This window comes from Halichoerus grypus, chromosome 3 (genome assembly GCF_964656455.1).
Source record: "Halichoerus grypus chromosome 3, mHalGry1.hap1.1, whole genome shotgun sequence".
Taxonomy (NCBI): Eukaryota; Metazoa; Chordata; class Mammalia; order Carnivora; family Phocidae; genus Halichoerus; species Halichoerus grypus.
The window spans coordinates 80720606-80738805 of record NC_135714.1 but is presented as its reverse complement, the minus strand read 5'-3'; the positions used below and the strand labels follow the sequence as shown (position 1 = coordinate 80738805).

Below are 18200 nucleotides of genomic sequence, written 5' to 3'. Positions count from 1 at the left end.
CAGTAATAAAGAAAAAAGTCACCTTGAAACTTTAAAATTTAAATTCCTTGGTATACATGATAATGTAGCAAAGTAAACAGAAAAAAAAATTTTAAACATTGTTTAAAAAAACATCAGGGGAAGCAGCTTATCCTTAGGGAGGCACAAGGTGCCTTATTATTAAGCACTTATAGAGTCCGATGCATTTTCAAAGCTGGTTACAATCATTACCACAGCACACCCTTGTGAGGTAAGTGTATTATCATCTGTGGTTCATAAATGAAAAAGCTGAGGCACTGAATGATTAAGTCACTCGCCTAAGGAGAATGAGTCAACGTCAAGAGTCATAGTTGACCGACCTAACTTCTGACGATCAGTCCAGGGCTTAGTCAGCGGGGCCCGGAGTGGCTTCCCTGGCTGGCACCTGGACTTAGGCTATTTCCGTTCTCGTTAAGCAGAGTAGGGGAACCGAGAGGACAGAACTTTCAAATAATTTTTACTTCTACTCAAGATTTAGCCCTGAGGTCTTAATCTCAGGATTTGGGACAGGAAAAGCTGTCGGGTGCACTCCCCCTCCCCCAACCTGTGGCAAGTGGGTACTGCAGGCGGTTCCGCCACCCCCTTTCGCAGTGATGGCAATGAGTGACCACCAGCGTTAGCAGAGCCGGGGGACGGGGGAGGGTTGATTGCTTTAAACAAGGACTCTCCATCGCCGCCTCTTTCTGAAAGCAAGAGAAAATGGTGGGAAGTCAAACAAAATTTAAATAAACAGACAACTTGTCCTAGGACCTCAACTAAGCAAATGAAGCCTCATTGTGCGTGCTGAGCCTGCAGTTCCCAACTTTCCGGGGAAGATGGGAGGACAGGGCAACAAAGGGCGCAGCAGGCATGCCTGGCAGTAAACGCGACAGCAGCTAACCAGGCGGAAGACCACGGGACTGAAAAACCATCGTCCGGCACGCTAGGGTCCGCCGCCGAGAACTGCGCACCCTACCCACCAACCACGCGACCAGTCCTTTTTTTTTTTTTTAACTTCTTTGCCCTTAAAAAAAGAGAGAGGGAGAGGGACAGTGAGCGAGAGAGACTCCACTTCCCAGAAGCCTTTTGTTACCCACGCAGCCGCAGTCTTGCGCAGGCGCCGCCGGGGCCAAACGGACACGTCCGTCACGTGGACAGTAGCCGGCCAATCCGGTTTGAATCTCTTTTTTTTCCTCTCACCCCCCCTTCAGGAGCGGTTGTGCGATCAGATCGATCTAAGATGGCGACTGTGGAACCGGTGAGTATTGCCTTTGGCCCCCACCCCCACCGGTCCCCGCGCTCCGTCTCCCTTCGGACTGGAGGACCCCGCGGGACGGCGTTCCCGGCGCGCACGCTACCCCTTGCTGCCCCCTCCCCCTCTTCTTGGGCCTGACCTCTCTGCGGGCAATTGGGGGCGCCCCGGAGGCTGGCCGCGGCGGCGTGTAGCGCACACGTTTTGGTGGGGGCCCGAGAGCTGGGGGAAGGGGGTGGGGGAGGGGCGGCACGGCGCCTTCTGCGTATCCGCGAGGTGGTCTGCTAGGGTGGAGGGTGATCGGGGCCCTGGACTTGGTGTGTGGGGTTTGTGTCTTCGGGATAGAAGGGCGCAGGACTGGCTCCGAGGGGGCGCCGGGATCCGCAGGGAGGGTGGGCGGCGAGCCGGCCTGGAATGAGTTGGAGGAGGGAGCCCCGGGGTAGCTTTTCCGTCCCTACTTCCCTCCCGAGCTCCAGCCTAGGGGTTCGTGTGCGAGGCGCGCGCGGGTCTTCCTTAGACGGGTGGGCCAGGGAGCCGGTGGGCGCGCGTTGCCGGAGGGTGGGTTGGGCGAGAGTGGTGCCGCGGCACGCGAGGAGAAGCTTCGACCTCGCCGAGGGGAGCCGAGAGGGGCAAGCGCATGTTTCTCCAGCGCGCCCGAGAGTTGCCGGGGTTGGCGGCAGGGGAGGCGAGAAAGGTTTGGGGTGGGGAGGAGAACCTCGTGTTGCGCGGTAGAGCTCTCAGAGTAGGATGACGGGTGGTGGTGGTGAGAAAGGGGGATCACATTGTCCTCTCCCCTCCATGCTTGATATTGGGCTGTCATGGAGGAGGGAAGGGGGAGGAGCGAGGCCTACTGATCGCTGCTGCTGGTCTGGTTGCCGGCCGGACCTGCTGCATTTCACACGCGCCTGTCTTCCATTCATTCATCCTTTTCCGCGCAGTGCGCACGTCTCAAGAGAATGCGGATGGGTCTTGATCCATCTGTTCTTCGGCGCGTTTATCGTCTGAAAGATTTCTAAGACACAGTTTACTGGAAATAGGAACTTAACTTTTAAAATTAGTTTTCTATTTATTTTTCCTTTACGCGTTCTGCCTCTTTCTTTTCAGTTTAGGCACCATCTTAAACTTAGTTGAAGCAAGCCGATCCCAGAACAGTAATTTGGTAGTTACCGCCCAAAGGAGAGGATATCTTTGTCATAGTTTGGTTTTGCCGGCACTGGCTCACTGAAACTTACAGGCCTGTGTTGCTGTTTTAGGAATGTCACATCTAAGTGAAACTGTTTTAGAGGCATAATGGAGTATTTTAACAACTGAAGACCTTGGAACCAATTCTAAACCTTGGTTGCCAGATATTTTTGTGTTATCTTTAATGATAGTTTGTGATTTTGATAATGACTTAACCAATTTGTTTTAACTTTTTAGAGACTTTTATAGCTAGCTCAAAAATTAGTCATGGACGGTTTGTAGACTACAAAAAGACTTATTTTTCATTACATTGGTGTGAACTATCCTACCTTGCCGGAATTTAAGGCAGCTCTTCTCTTTGGTTACTTGTTTTTTATTGGTATCAGTTTTCATTTATGTTCTGCAAAACTGTCTCTTAATTTGCTGATACAGTTAACTGACTTTAGAACATTAATGTTACATAAATAAAAAGGTAAAGGATGAATATAAAAATACTCCCTTTTAACAAGTTCCCATGTCAACTTTTTACTGGATCTGCTCTCCTCCCTACTGTACCAGTATCATTAAAAAGCATTACAGCGGGTAATAGGGGCAAGGCTAAAACCTCTAAGCTGCGAAATAATGATGTATTCTGTGAAGTTTCAGTAACATTTAGGTCCTTTGGATTTTGTAAAGCTATGCAGTTTTCTTTCAACCGCACAGAACAGAACTACAAAGTGTTGAAGGACTATTTTGAGTCAGTAAATATTTATAGCCTCTGTTATGTTTAGGAGGTTATATCAAATGTTCTTTCGGATACAAAGTTATACAAAATGTGATTCTGTACCTTGTTCAATGTAAACTCTTAAGGAGCTTAATTCCCAGTGATGTGGTGGGTGATACAGTATAGTGTTCATTCCAGTGCTGACGCAGGGAAACTTGGATACAGCATTTAAATTTGGGTAGTAGGGAACCTAAAAACCTAAAAGTGTGTGAAAGTGGAAGGCCAGTAGTAGTTTGAGGATGTATGTAAAATACATTGACGTGTTCATTTTTAGTGAGAATGGCAAATTTTTGCACTTTCAGTGCACCCTTTTCACAGGTTAGTCTTTAGAATTCTTTGACGATTTTAAATACTGGGAGGTTTTTTTTGTTTTTTTTTTTAATTTTTTAAACAGCAGCTGATTAGTATTGATTGTAGTTGAGATATTCCTACTGAAGCCTACAGAAACCATTATATTTGTTCATTGCTATTTCAGCTAGCTTGTGAGTTTCCTTATTGCTCTTCTGTAGGGCATAATCATAAGCACTTAAAGAATCATGGCTTTTCCTGATTGTCCCACCTTTCATAGGTATTTGGGGAATTTTTATCTATGGAAATTACATAAAATATCAGTCATTTTCAGTTCGATATTATTTGATTTTTTCAAGTGTGTGTAAGAGATCAGTTACATTAAGATGTGGCTTACAAATACTAAATTTGTTGAGAAGCTTGATAGGGAAAATTAAAGGAAGCATTTTACCTCTTTATAGGTAATATGGCAAATTTTGAACATTGGGATAAACAATGCTTTTCTGTTATTCTCTTGGCATTTGAACTGTGGCTAGGTCAAAATTATCCTTTGTGGCTAGATCAAAATTAGACTTAATATTAGTAGTGAAGATGGGGAGGCAGTTTCCCCAGGCCATCTTGCTTCCAGTGGCAAAACATTTCTTTGTAACTTTATCTTCATTCTGCATTCTTCATTATTGGGCTGTTTTTTGACTTGTAGTTCTTTTTAAGGTAAGAGGTTTTTTGTTTTTTTGTTTGTTTAAACTGAAGGTATACAGTTTTATTTGTTTTTACATTGTATTTCTTGGATTTTTAAAGCTACATTAATTGCTAACTGGAATCAACTTGGACAGTCAGTTGATCTAATGTTTCCATTTTTACCCTTTAGAAACATGTTTTGTACTGCAAAGAGCTTATTAAAAGTGAATAAGGCTTACGTATATATGGACAAATATGTTGTATATAATTCAGTTTTTTTGGTTAATCAAAGACTGTTGATTGACAAGCAGACCTTGCAGATTAATATTATGTTTTTGCCTTAATGAAAGAACCCAGTACATGTATCAGAGTTCATTGATAAACCAAATAAATTTAGTTCTGGTGTTTATATTTTCAAATTTCATTTCATTTTATACTCTGAATTAATACTATGCATAATCATTTAACTCAGAAATCCAATTTATTTATTTATTTTAAGATTTTATTTATTTATTTGCCAGAGACATAGCAAGAGAGAGAACACAAGCAGGGGAAGTGAGAGAGGGAGAAGCAGGCTTCCTGCTGAGCAGGGAGCCGGATGTGGGGCTCCATCCCAGGACTCTGGGATCATGACCTGAGCCAAAGGCAGACGCTTAACGAGTGAGCCACCCAGGCGCCCCTCAGAAATCCAATTTAGAAAGCAGTCCTAGTTTATACACTGAAGTTGCAGAGAATATAGTATTAAATGAATTAGGTAAGCTTAATCCAATTTGGACAGCAAATTCTAGGCAATACTTAAAATACGTTGTTTAATTTATATAAGGTTAAAAATGTAGAGTACCTGGTTGTAACAAGGAACTTGTGAAATGGTTATTTTAGCAATGGTAATTACTTTTCCTTCTCTGCTACTACTGGAAATTTTCTTGCTCTTCTGGTACCTATGAATTTTTTCATCTATGTTATAGAGACTTCTTAGAGAAGTGGAAAAGAGCATGGGGTATAGTCTAATTTTAATATCTGTGTCACCCTGGCTGAAATTTCTAAGTCTAGCTGAGAAAATGGGAATAAGATATCTTACAGTGATTTTGATTTTCAAATTCAGTATTCAGAGATGACAGTTTGTCCGTTATGAAAAACTAGGTATACCAAGTTAATAGTCCATGAGTGTGTTGCATGCAGGTGTATTCATGCATACTCATGTGTACTCATCTTTTCCTCTCTTTGATAAGAAATTCACATAGCTGCTTTTTGATTATCAATCCTTAGTCATTGGCAAGAAATGCAAAGCTTATGCTCTACAATCCTCAGATACTCTTCCCACTCCTATCCCTATCATAAAAATCACTAGTGTTCCTTCAAAAGTTCCTGTTTGTGTCTGGAGAAAAAAGAAAGGATCACTTTTGACTTTCAAGTATGTGGTCAGAAAGTAAGTGTTTTTTTCCCTCCAGTTGGAACTTTTGATACATCATTCCATAGAAACAATGGGAGGCTGTAATATATTGTCACATTATTCAGTAAGTTTCAGTGGCATTAGGACAAATCTAACCAGCATTGAATTTCCAGGGATATGGATTTAGAGTTCTAAGCAACTGCCCTGAAAATGACCTTTAAGGGGCGCCTGGGTGGCTCAGGTGGTTAAGCGTCTATCTTCAGCTCAGGTCATGGTCCCGGGGTCCTGGGATCGAGCCCTGCCTGGGGCCCCCTGCCCGGTCCTCCTCCTCCCTTTGCCATCCTCCCCCCCGTGCTCTCTGGCTCCATTTCTCTGTCAAATAAATAAATCTTTAAAACAAATGACCTTTAATCACAACCTATTTGTAACAGTGATTTTTAATGTAGGCAGATCTTTATTTCTTACTAATTAACATATAGCATGTACGTATGTCAGGCACCACATTAAGTACATATATTAATTCATTTAATCCTACAGCAGCCCTATGAGGTAGGTATTATTATCCTTCATTCAGATGAGGAAACCAAGGCACAAAGAGATTAAGTAACCGTGTGACTAACTTGCTCAAGATCACACAGCTAGTAAATGGTGGGGTGGAGTTCAAACTAAAGCAGCCAAATTCCAGAGGATGTGTTCTTAACCATGACACCGTCTTTCCAGTAGCCATGTAATGTGTTTTCCTTATGGGATTTGGGGAGATTAATTTGATAAACTTACTAGGTATTTTACTGCAGCTCTAAAAGAAAATGTGTGGACATTTTAGGCTCTTTTCTACTACAGTGTTTGATAACTGATAACCAAAGTACAGTAAGAAAATAGCACTGTGGTGTCTAAATTCAAGGACTAAACACGTTGTTACACATAAGGTTATATTTTAGAAACTGGTCCAGAACATTTTGGATAGATTTCTGAAGAAAGCAAATGGTCACTTCCCTTCTCCCCCTTCTCATTTGATTTTTGGACCTTGTCAAATCAAATGATTTGCCAATTAAAATATTTTCCGAGTAAAAACAGTGCAGTAAGTTTTTAAAAATTTGTGATTATGGAATTTATTCATAACTACCTTTGTACTGTTAGTAATTTTGGTGAAAGGTCTAAGAGTTAAGCAGTTGTTTTGAAAAAGTTTCAGTATAATATTGCTAGTCTTGTTTTTCTTTTTTTTCGGGTGCATGAGTGCATGTGGGGGATGGGTGGGAGGAGAGGGAGAGAGAATCTCAAGCCGACTCCCCACTGAGCACGGAGCCAGACCGGGCTTGATCTCATGAGATCACGACCTGAGACTAAATCAGGAGTCAGTCGCTTAACCAACTGAGGCACCCAGGCACCCCTAATGTTGCTTAGTCTTAAAAGCTCAATTGTTTGAGGAAGATAGTAGTAAGACCATTTCTCTGCAACTCAAGGCTTTGCAGTAATTGTTAGAGCTAAAACATATACTTGCATGTTTTTAGATATATGTTTTAAACTTGTTACTATAAAATGCTGTACAGAAATTATAATCTGTGCTCTGTTTATTATAGTGACAGTCAATAAGATTTTTATATTTATGTGAACTAATGTCAGTGTGGATTTTCTTTTAAGATTTTATTTATTTAGAGGGAGATAGCGCAAGTTGGGGCAGGGGCAGAGGGCGAGGGAGAGAGAATCTCAAGCAGACTCTGTGCTAAGCATGGGGCCTGATGCGGGATTGATCCCAGGACCCTGAGATCTTGACCTGAGCTGCAATCAAGAGTCGGACACTTAACTGACTGACCCACCCAGGCGTCCCATGTTAGTGTTCTTATGAAGAATTTTTATGGGGTTTTACATAGTCATCTTAGGGCAACAGCTTATGCAGTTACAAAGTCTGATAACTTCCAAGTATTAACTAAGGAAAGAAAATGTAATATTTTAATGGAAAGATGAAACACATATTTTTCTTGTAGTTTTTCCCCCCTAATTCTCTTAATATTTTGAGATAAATAATAGGTGGGAAATTCATATTTCAAGTAATTTTTTTTCCTGCCAAGCTTAGAACTCAAACCCAGGCCCTGGCCCCAAGCTCTGTTACTATTCTGTTCAAAAAAAGAAACTGAAATTCAAGACTAAGAAGTCTAACTCCTTATCTTCAGTAGAACTCCTACCTTAAGCATAAAATTGCTGGATAGATCATCATTATGCACAAATAAATTAAATATAAAGCCCTGTCTTTGAAGGGGCACCTGGGTGGCTCAGTTGGTTAAGCGGCAGACTCTTGATTTGGGCTCAGGTCGTGATCTCAGGGTCCTGGGCTTGAGCCCAGGGTCAGGCTCCATGCTCAGTGGGAGGTCTGCTTCTCTTGCTCCCTCTGCCCCTTCCCCCGCGCATGCACACGCCCTCTCTCTCTCTACTCTCTCTCAAATAAACATTTAAAAAAAATTCCTGTCTTTGAAAAGATATACCAAATGACTTATAGGCTGTGGCGTGGAGCAATACAGGTTTTTCTCTTTTTTTTTTCTTATTCATTCATTTGAACTTGTACGCTGTATTTTTTAATAATGTTCAGGATTGTAAAATCTCTTTTGGATTTTGGTTTATAAATAATTACCATTTAGCTTTTATTATTTTTTTTTTAATTACTTTTTTCTTGAATTAGTAATACATGCTCATGGTCCAAAATTCAAATAGATCCCTTTAGCGGTGAAGTCTGTGGCCCCATTGTCAGAATAATGTTTTTAAATGCATTAAGTAAAATACTTAGGATTACAAAAGAAGCTAATTACATTGAAGTACAGTAAGGATTACCTGAGTTAACATGCAGCATTAAGGATGCTGCCTTAAGGATGCTGCCTGGCACAGTCTCAGTCCTGTCTTTTTTTTTTTTTTTTTTTAAGATTTATCTATTTATTTTGTGGGGAGAGAGAGTGCACGCTAGCGAGCCCATGAGCAAGAGGGGCAGAGGGAGAGAGAATCTCAAGCAGACTACCTGCTGAGTGCCATGACCATGAGATCACGACCTGAGCTGAAACCAAGAAACCAGGAGTTGGATGCTCAACTGACTAAGCCACATAGGCGCCCCAGTCCTGTCTTTTTATTGTGAAAAACCTATTTCCTATCTATCTTTTGCAGCCATCTAGTTCCCTTTTCCAATGCATCCATACTGTTAACCAGTTTGAGGATTCTTTTAGATAAGGGCTGTACAAGAGAACTTTCTGTGATGGTGGAAATGTTCTACATTTGTGCTGTTCAGTACAGTAGCCACTAGCCCCACATGGCTTTTGAGCACTTGAATTGTGACTGATTGAACCAAGGAAGTGAATTTTAAACTTCATTTAACTTTAATTTAAATGTCATTTTAATTAATTGAAATTTAATTTCATATGTTGCTAGTGGCTACCAAATTGGACAGTGTAGCTGTAGAATCTAGACCTACCTGGTGTAAACATATGCATTTCAAAGGCAGTTATTTGCTCTTGTATGGATAATTAGAATTGTCCTATAGCCTTTTTTGTGCTGTTTAAAAAAAATTTGTGAGTAGGCAGTACTTTATGTTGTTTGAAAATCTGATTTTGTACAAAAGACTATATAGTGAAGTCTGTATCTCAGGCTGATCCCATTCAGGTAGATCACTTCTAGAGACAACCAGTATTGTCACTTCTATCTTTCCATAGAGATTTATATATATAGGCAACAAGGATGTATATTCTTTTTTTAAAAAATGTTAGTCAACTGTATACATTAATCTGGCACATTATGTTTTTCACTTAATAATAGGTGTTTTAGAGCATTGCATATTAGCACATAAACCTTTCACTTTTTTTTTGTTGTTGGTATGTATTGCACGGTTTGGTCTTAAACATAGTTATTTCTATATTGTATTTCTATACATTTGGGTTATTCCAACCATTTGCTAATTCAGTTTATGGTGAATAGCCTTCTCATATTCCATACATGAGGTAGTATAGTTGAAAGGTAAATGTTTTGCCAGTAAATTGAAAATTTAGAAACTACTGGTTAGATAAAACGCTTTGTGACTATAGTTGGCTATCAGGCTATAATTTTTTTTAGAACTACACCTCTTTCTAATTGTGAAAAATTTATATGTAAAAAACGTAAAAGATACACATGTGCATAAGTTTTAGAGTAATAAATTGATGACCTTTGTACTCATCACCTAAGACATCATCGTGTCTTTATGATGGCTTCATCTTCCTCGAATCTCTACTAAAGCCCCACTTGGGGAAACCAGTGGGCAAGATCATGAACATGTTCTGGGAAACATAGGACTCCACAGTTGTTATCTGGCAGGTTATGCTGTGGGCCAGGCAAAGAACTTTTAGTTAGGAGAGTGGTTTGTGGTAGTAAGATGCTTTGTGTCTTTGTGTGTTGTTTTAAGTGTAGGTTAAAGCTGAACTCAGTTGGTGTGAAATTTGTAGCTGTTTCAGGGGGAAGGGCACAAAGGAGAGAAAAGGAGCTTTGTTAACACAGGGTTAAGCTGAGTTAAGTAAAGATAAAAGTCTGGGCCAGACAAACCATGGCAATCAGTGTTTTGTTTTGTTTTGTTTTAAGGGTAGAATAATAAGCATCTTGATCATTATAGCCATCAGATGAAGAATCACATTGGTCCAATCTGGATGTTGCTCTCTATATCTGGTACACACTTGTCTTTGACTATGTTCGTGATTCCCTCTCATCTGACTTCTTGGTGTCCCTTGTTGTCTTACTTGGTTTCTTGTTTCATTTCAGTAGATCACATCTCCAGTAATATTTTGAGAAAAGATACATGAGAGTTAAAGATTTTTGAGACCTTGCCTATTAAAGAATGTCATATCTGTAGTTTGGCTGGGTGTAGAATTCTTTTCTTCAGAATTTTAAAGTCATTATCTCAGGTCATCTTCTGTTGTGGCTGTTCAGTCAGATAGTCTAATGACTACTTTTCTTTTTTCTTTTCTTTTCTCTTCTTTTCTTTGTGTGACCAGTTCTACTTCAACCGAGAAATTTTTTTTGTCCCCATTTCACAATGACATGCTCCACTGGGCTAGGTACTCATTGCATTTTTTTAACGTGGCAACTCCTATTCATCACTTTATAGATTTATTTGTGATTTTCCCCTCTTTGAAACAGTTATTGAGATACTGGATCTCCTAGCATGGGTCTCTGATTTTTGTTTTGTTTTGTTTTTTTTAAGTTTAAATCTTGCTTTCATTTTCTGTCTTTTATTTTCTGGGAAATTTTATTTTCAAGCCTTTCTGTCATAATTTTAATTTCCAGGACACTTCTCTTCTCTTCCCTGTGTTCACTTTATAACTTCCTATAATTGTGATGCAACATTTTAACCCCCCCTTTTTTTTTAAGATTTTATTTATTTATTTGACAGAGAGAGACACAGCAAGAGAGGGAACACAAGCAGGGGGAGTGGGAGAGGGAGAAGCAGGCTTCCCGCGGAGCAGGGAGCCTGATGCGGGGCTCGGCTCAATCCCAAGATCCTGGAATCATGACCTGAGCCGAAGGCAGACGCTTAACAACTGAGCCACCCAGGCACCCCACATTTTAACCTTTTGAGGATATATATATATAGCTACATATTTTTGAGGGCATTTTCTTTTCCCTGCCTCTTCCCTCCAAGTTGCTTATTTTCTTTTTTATTTTTGAACTCATGGCAGCATTCCTGTGAAGGTAGAGGGAGGAAATTGAGGGATCTAGTTATTTTTCAATAGCTGTCACCATATTCTCTTTAATTTACCTCCTTCTTTCACTCTCAGTTCTAAAGGTTCTGCCAGTTTTTGAGACTTTTAGGATCTAGCTGTGTATATTGATTAGTGACCATTTGTCCATCTGTGTTTCAGCTCTTTTCTTTTTTTCTTTGCTGTTCCCATAGTTGTGGACTTAGAAAAAAATCTCTATTACCGTTTTAGTGGGATTTTGAGAAGGAACAAAATTAAAATCATTCATTTATTCAAACATTTGAGTACTGTACTGTCATGTGCTAGACACTTCTGAGTGCTTAACCCGGCTCTCCTTTGAGCTTAAAGTTACTGAATTACTGAATAGCAAAAAAAGTAAAGAAGTAACACTTAGCATGATATTTAAAAAGTAACATTGTTGCATTCTGATCATAGAATACAGTATTACAGTTTTTCTGTAACTAGGCAAAAAGTGCCGGGAATAATAAACCTAGCAAGTAATTTGCTGCTTTCCTGTACCCAGGTACCAGAGCCTTCAAGTGCCCAGAAATTACAAACCTAGTAAGTAATTTGCAGGATTCATAAATGAAAGCTCTACAATTCTACTGAGGAATACAATGAAGGGCTTTAGTAAACAAAGTCATAATTTGCTTTTGGGAAAGATTTGATATTGGGAAGATGTTAATTTTTCCTGAATTAATTCAGTATGTATTGAATCAAAATGCCAAAATCTTTGCAGTGGGATGGGGAACTATATGCTGAGGTCCACAAACTGGCCTTAGGCCTGTTCTTGTGTGGCCTGCTAGCTAAGAATGTGTTTTGTATTTCAAAGGGTTGTAAAATAAAGCAGAGAATAAGTGACAGATCACCAGCCTAAAATATTTACTCTCTGACCCCTTATAGAAAAAGTTTGCAAGCTCCTGTTTTATAAAATGATTGTAAAGTTTATTTGAAAGAATAAATAAATGAGAATTGGCAGTTAATTTTTGAAGAAGAAAAGGGGAATGGAGAATTTGCCTTACAATGAGAAAAAAAATATTGAACAGTTAATTTTTAAAAGTGTGGTATTGGTGTAAATGGGACTGACAGATCACTGAAACAGACTGCTCAGTCCAGTAGACTCAAGTGTATATTTGGTTTCAGTATAATTTTGTTGTAATAAATTTGGAACATTAGATCTGTGTGAAGAAAATAAAAGTCATCTATAATCCGAACAACTAGGTTTTCCTTGGTAATATTTTGGTTTACTTGTTTGTGGACTCTTTTATTCTTACCTCATCTCTTCTTTGTACCTCTTTTCTTTTTCATTCATTCATTCATTTATACATACCTCTTTTCCATTTATTTATTTACTTACTTATTTATACATACCTCTTCTCCATTTATTTATTTACATATGAGGGAGGGAGGGAGAGAGAGAGTGGGCATATGAACGGGAAGGGCAGAGGGAGAGAGAGAATTTCAAGCAGACTCCACACTGAGCCCAGAGCCCGATGTGGGGCTCCATCTCAGGACCCTGAGATCCTGACGTGAGCTGAAACCAAGAGTTGGAGGCTTAACCGACTGCGCCACCTAGACGTCTCTTTTGCTTTTATTATTTTATTTATTTATTTATTTTTACGGATTTTAGTTATTTATTTGACAGAGAGAGACACAGTGAGAGAGGGAACACAAGCAGGGGGAGTGGGAGAGGGAGAAGCAGGCTTCCCGCTGAGCAGGGAGCCCGATGTGGGGCTCGATCCCAGGACCCTGGGACCATGACCCGAGCCGAAGGCAGACACCCAACGACTCAGCCACCCGGGCGCCCCCTCTTCTGCTTTTATAAGAGTATTTTTTAGAGCAGTTTTAGATTCATTACAAAATTGAGAGAAAGATAGAGAGGGTTCTGGTATACTTCCTGTTCCTGTATGAACAGGTGCGCCGCGCCCCCCCTCACCCCCCCACTGTCAACATCCCATACCAGAGTGGAACATTTGTTATACCAAATGAACCTACACTGACACTTCATCGTCATCTCAAGTCTCTAGTTTACATTAGGGTTCACTCTTGGTGTTGTACAGTCTTTGGGTTTGGACAAATAAATAATGACATGTATTTACCACATTGTAGTATCATACAGAAGGAGTTTCACTGCCTAAAATCTTCTGTTTTCTGCTTATTTATCCCTCCTTTCTAACCCCGGCAACCACTAATCTTTTTACTACCCCCATGTTTACTGCCTTTTCCAGAATGTCATATAGTTGGAATTGTACAGCATGTGGTTTTTTCAGATTGACTTCTTTCACTTGGTGATATACATTTATCATTCCTCCATGTCTTTTCACGGTTTGATAGCTCATTTCTTTTTGTGCAGAACAATATTGCATTGTGTGGATGTACCATAGTTTATTTAGGACTTCTTAAAAAGTGCCTCCCCTCCACCAGAAAAGTAAAGTGCTCCTTGTTTGTACAGTTCTGTAATCTGCCTTTTCCCACATTTACATTAGCATTTTAAAATAATTTTCTAAGCATCACATTTAGTGCCTATATTGTGAATGCCATAATATATTTTATTTTTTGGTTGTATCTTTTGATACATGTTGACTGTACTTTTTATTTACTAACATAAAATACACAAAACTGTTAGTGTCCTGGTACTTTTTTTTTAAGAAATCTCTTAGAAGTACAATTACTGAGTTAAAGAACATAGCTCTTTTTATATTTGGAAGCTTGTATTTCATTAACTTAAGCTCAGTAAGTGGAGGGATATAATCTACTCTATAAACCTGGGGACATTTGAAACTGTGACTGTCCCTAGTTTTCTAATTTTTTAAAGAGATATAGGTTGGGATGCCTGGGTGGCTCAGTTGGTTAAGCGACTGCCTTCAGCTCAGGTCATGATCCTGGAGTCCCGGGATCGAGTCCCACATCGGGCTCCCTGCTCGGCAGGGAGTCTGCTTCTCCCTCTGACCCTCCCCCCTCTCATGCTCTCTATCTCTCATTCTCTCTCTCAAATAAATAAATAAAAATATTAAAAAAAAATAGGTTGATTTCTTTCGGAAGATAATTTAAATATTTGAAATATGAAAGGACAACTCTAATTTTCTTATTAAAATTATTGTTTTGGGGTGCCTGGCTGGCTCAGTTGGTAGAGCATACAACTCTTGATCTCGGAGTCATGAGTTTGAGCCCCACATTGGGTGTGGAGATTACTTTTAAAGAAACTATAGTTTATATCACAATTTTAATCTTTAACTTTTAACGTTGTAGAACTTTGAAAAAACATGTAGAATTTAGAAAATTCAGCTGTAAAAAAAAAGCAGCTGCTTACTTGTTTAACTGGGACTGTAAAGATTTCAATCAGTGTCATTAAATTTTAGTTATAATTTTAAAAGGAATAAACTTAAAAAGAATCAGTAGGCAAAATATTTGCCTTTCAAATTCTAATTATGAAGCTTTAAAGAATAATTGAAATTGCTTTGCTACTGAAACCAGTGTAATTTTGTGCAGTGAAAATGCTTGTCCTAACATCACTTTAATGTTATTTGGAGCACTTTTTAATTTTGTATATAATGTTTAACTTCTATAAATTTCCTTAGTTGTTATAAAATATGAGTATTTTGGTAATCTTTGGTTTAAGTAGCATTGATATTTAAATTTTATCATTAGCCTTGTTATCATTCTAGATCACACATGTTTATTTCTTATGTCTATCATCACATTTTCCTTTCTGAATTTGGGATCCTCTGAGCTATGTAAGATGTGGAGAGTAATTTGGTTGACAGATTTCGAATGAAACAAGATGCCTACAGATCTTTCTAGTAAAGAGTTAAAGATACACGCATCCAAGTTTTAAAAATTGTATTCCAAAAGGTCAAAAATTCAAGTGTGGCCTGTAGGGATTTTTTTTTTTTTAATATTAGTAAAATGTGGTTAAGTCTATCTTGCTGTCTATCCAGAAATAACCATTTTTAGCTATAGAGCAGCAAACTTAATCACCTGTGTTCACTGAAAAGTGTAGTGGTTGCTAGTCATTAATTTTAGTCAGGTAATTAGGTTATTGTTCCTTAAATAGATCGAACAGCTATTAAATTTTGCAGTACTTATAGATAAGACACAATTTGTACAAATCACAGCTCTTCCTTTCTGTACCTCAGCTTCCAGTATTTTTTTGTTGTATAGATGCCATTTTACATCATTTGAAAAGAATATTAAAAAGTTACTGTCTTTTGAATCAGAATTGACATACAGGGTATATTGATTAGTGACCATAATCAATGGTCACTAATGCAAAGGAATGAAAAACATGAAAAAAATGTCTCCATTTTAGCAGTGTTTTAAGAAAAGGGTTGTATTTTGCTAAATCTGCATATGTTATTTTTCTACTTCAGTGTTTTAGTTTAGAGCATGAAGGTCACTATTTTGATTCTTTATTACAGACAAGGAAGAAGACCTGCAAAATCCACAGCCTCCCACTTTTGTGATGAGTGATGCCAGATTAGCTGATACTACTTTAACAACCAAAACAATTGATTTAATTATTTGTGGTAATTTTCAGTGTTTACACCAATTTTTTTTATTCCTTACAAGGCAAGTGGTAAGACTACTTGTTCTTATGTACTAGTTAATTAATTACACTAATTTACGTATGGAGGGTGCTGGGGGAAATGCATTGTTTGCTAAAAAGAGACCTGGGAACTGAATGTTTGGAGACTAAAGGGAAGAGTAATATATCTTGAGGTCTGTTTACGTATCTTACTTGTATGAAATGATAGAATTCTCTTTCCAGTTATTTGTATCCATAAAGAGAGGATTTTATTTATACTTCCCTGTATTTCTGAGGTATTTGGCCATATAGGCATTTAGTAGGCTGTCTTACATAATATAAACTCACTATAATTGATCATTGGCATTTGCTTGCTTTTTTTCATAGTGGGATTTTGTGTGTGTGTTGGGAGTGAGGTGTACCATTCATGGCCTTTTTTTCTAGTTTATTGGCAGTGGCATACATTTGCAAGATAGTGAAGGTATTGAGTCTGAGGCTGTGGCACAAGGCATAGTACACACTGTAGGGTTGTGAGGCCTGGAAGGAGTACCTCGGTAACGTTATATAATTTATTATCCAATTCTGGGCACTTTTGGGGGTGAATGAAGATTCTACCGATACACTGGAACAATAAAACAGGTAAAACCAGGACATACTGTATCCCTAGCTGTGAATCCTGATAGTGATAGTTCTGGATTCAAATGTGGAATACAGCTAGGCCACGTTAACTTCCAGCCCTTAAATTTAAAGACCAGAGAGTTTCACAGTATTGTGAAGATTGAATATATTGAGATTATATAAATATTGAAATAATGTATATAAAAATATGTAGCATATTATTTGATAGTAACTGCTTGGTAAATGTTACCTATCTAGTAAAAACTCATAGTTTGGATGAAGTGTGAGGGTGGGTGTTACCATTTGAAAAGTCATAAAGCACCATTCTTTTCTGTTCTTATTTGCTTACTCTTCTCATTATTTCATATTTTTATTTAATGTGTGTAGTGCCTTCAGTTTACTGAAATGTTGGGGGGTGAGTAACTTGTAGAGATAATTGCAACTATCTTTGCCATAATAGCATTTACATTTCTCTTAAGGCCACAAATGGTCTTTTCTAACTCACCTGAAAAAACAGTGAAGCAAGGAAGGGGGTATATATAAGGAAGTGCTATTGAAAATTGGATATTATTATCCATTATTCGGTGCTCTGTTAAACTTGGCTGAAATTATACAACTGTGAATGGCAGAGCTGGGATTCTAACCTGGGTAGTCTGGCTCCAGAGTATGTGATCTAAACCAGTGTCTCCCATATTCTGGTGGAAGTGGGTTGTTTATTTACTTACTTGTTTTTAAAGACTTTATTTTTTTTTTAAGTAATCTCTACATCCAATTTGGGACTCGAACTTACAGCCCCAAGATGAAGAGTCACATGCTAGACCAACTGAATCAGCCAGGCACCCCTTTTATTTTCTTTTTAAACAATTTCTCATGTAATGTTTTTGTAAATCATAAAAATAGGAGAAATAAAAATGAAAAAAAACCCACAAAAATGTAAGCCTGCATTTGCTATTACTAGTTTTGACAGGTGCAAAAATACTGTCAGATTGTTGTAAAGTTTTCTAAGTCCTTACTTTCCATTCTATACCTACCGTGGTTGTAGGCTATAACCAGCAGAAATCTGTGGACTGCATTTTGTGTTACTGCTTTAAACCCGTATTAGTGCCAGGGGAACTAGTGCTTTTTGCTTACTTCAAATTAAGGTTTAGGTGATGTCCTAAAGCTATATGTGTGTTGGGGGAGGGGGCCCTGGAAGTTCTTAGTAGTAATATTTGTTGAGTGAAGTAATGGAGGACACTAATTGAGTGTCCTGAGGGGAAGGTTTAATGTTATTTCTAGAAGAGATAGTTTGTAAGTGTGTTTGAGTTGAGAGTTAATGAAAAATCTTGGGTGTTCACAACCGTGGAAAAGCATACCACGGTTTTGGAGTTGAAGCACTGTAGATTTGAACATGGCTAGAAGTAAGAATCTAAACTTTAGTCAGATTAGAGAAATGATACTGTATCTGGGAAGTATTTAGCTTTATAATACTAGGATTGTCCAACAAAGTTAATATTGTGTTTGATACATGTGCTGGTTTTTGCAGAATGTTATTGCATTCTGAGATGTAGCAACGTTCAAATGCTGCCTGAGATTCTTTGCAGCTGATTGTTAAACTTGCCCCACCCTTGCTCTACTTTTTTTTTTTTCCCAACTTTCTTCTCTTGTTATGACAGTTACTGAGCTACGGGACCACTAAATTATAAGACTACATTTTTATTTGAATCTCAAACTCAGCAAATCCAAAACTATGTTTAATATTTTGCACTTAAACTCGTTGTCTTTTCTATTCCCTTACTTGTCATCAGTATTTAATCAATTTGATCTCT

General features: G+C 38.6%; 1 protein-coding gene across 1 annotated transcript in view; it reads left to right on the top strand.

The window, feature by feature from the left end:
* The first annotated feature begins 1114 nt into the window (after positions 1–1114).
* The window catches only part of EIF4E (eukaryotic translation initiation factor 4E), a 42806-nt gene continuing 25720 nt past the window's right edge, over positions 1115–18200 (top strand). The window contains exon 1 of the mRNA XM_036106580.2: positions 1115–1255. Within this exon, the coding sequence (XP_035962473.1) occupies positions 1238–1255 (18 nt within the window). The 5' untranslated portion in view covers positions 1115–1237. The remainder of the gene's footprint in view (positions 1256–18200) is intronic.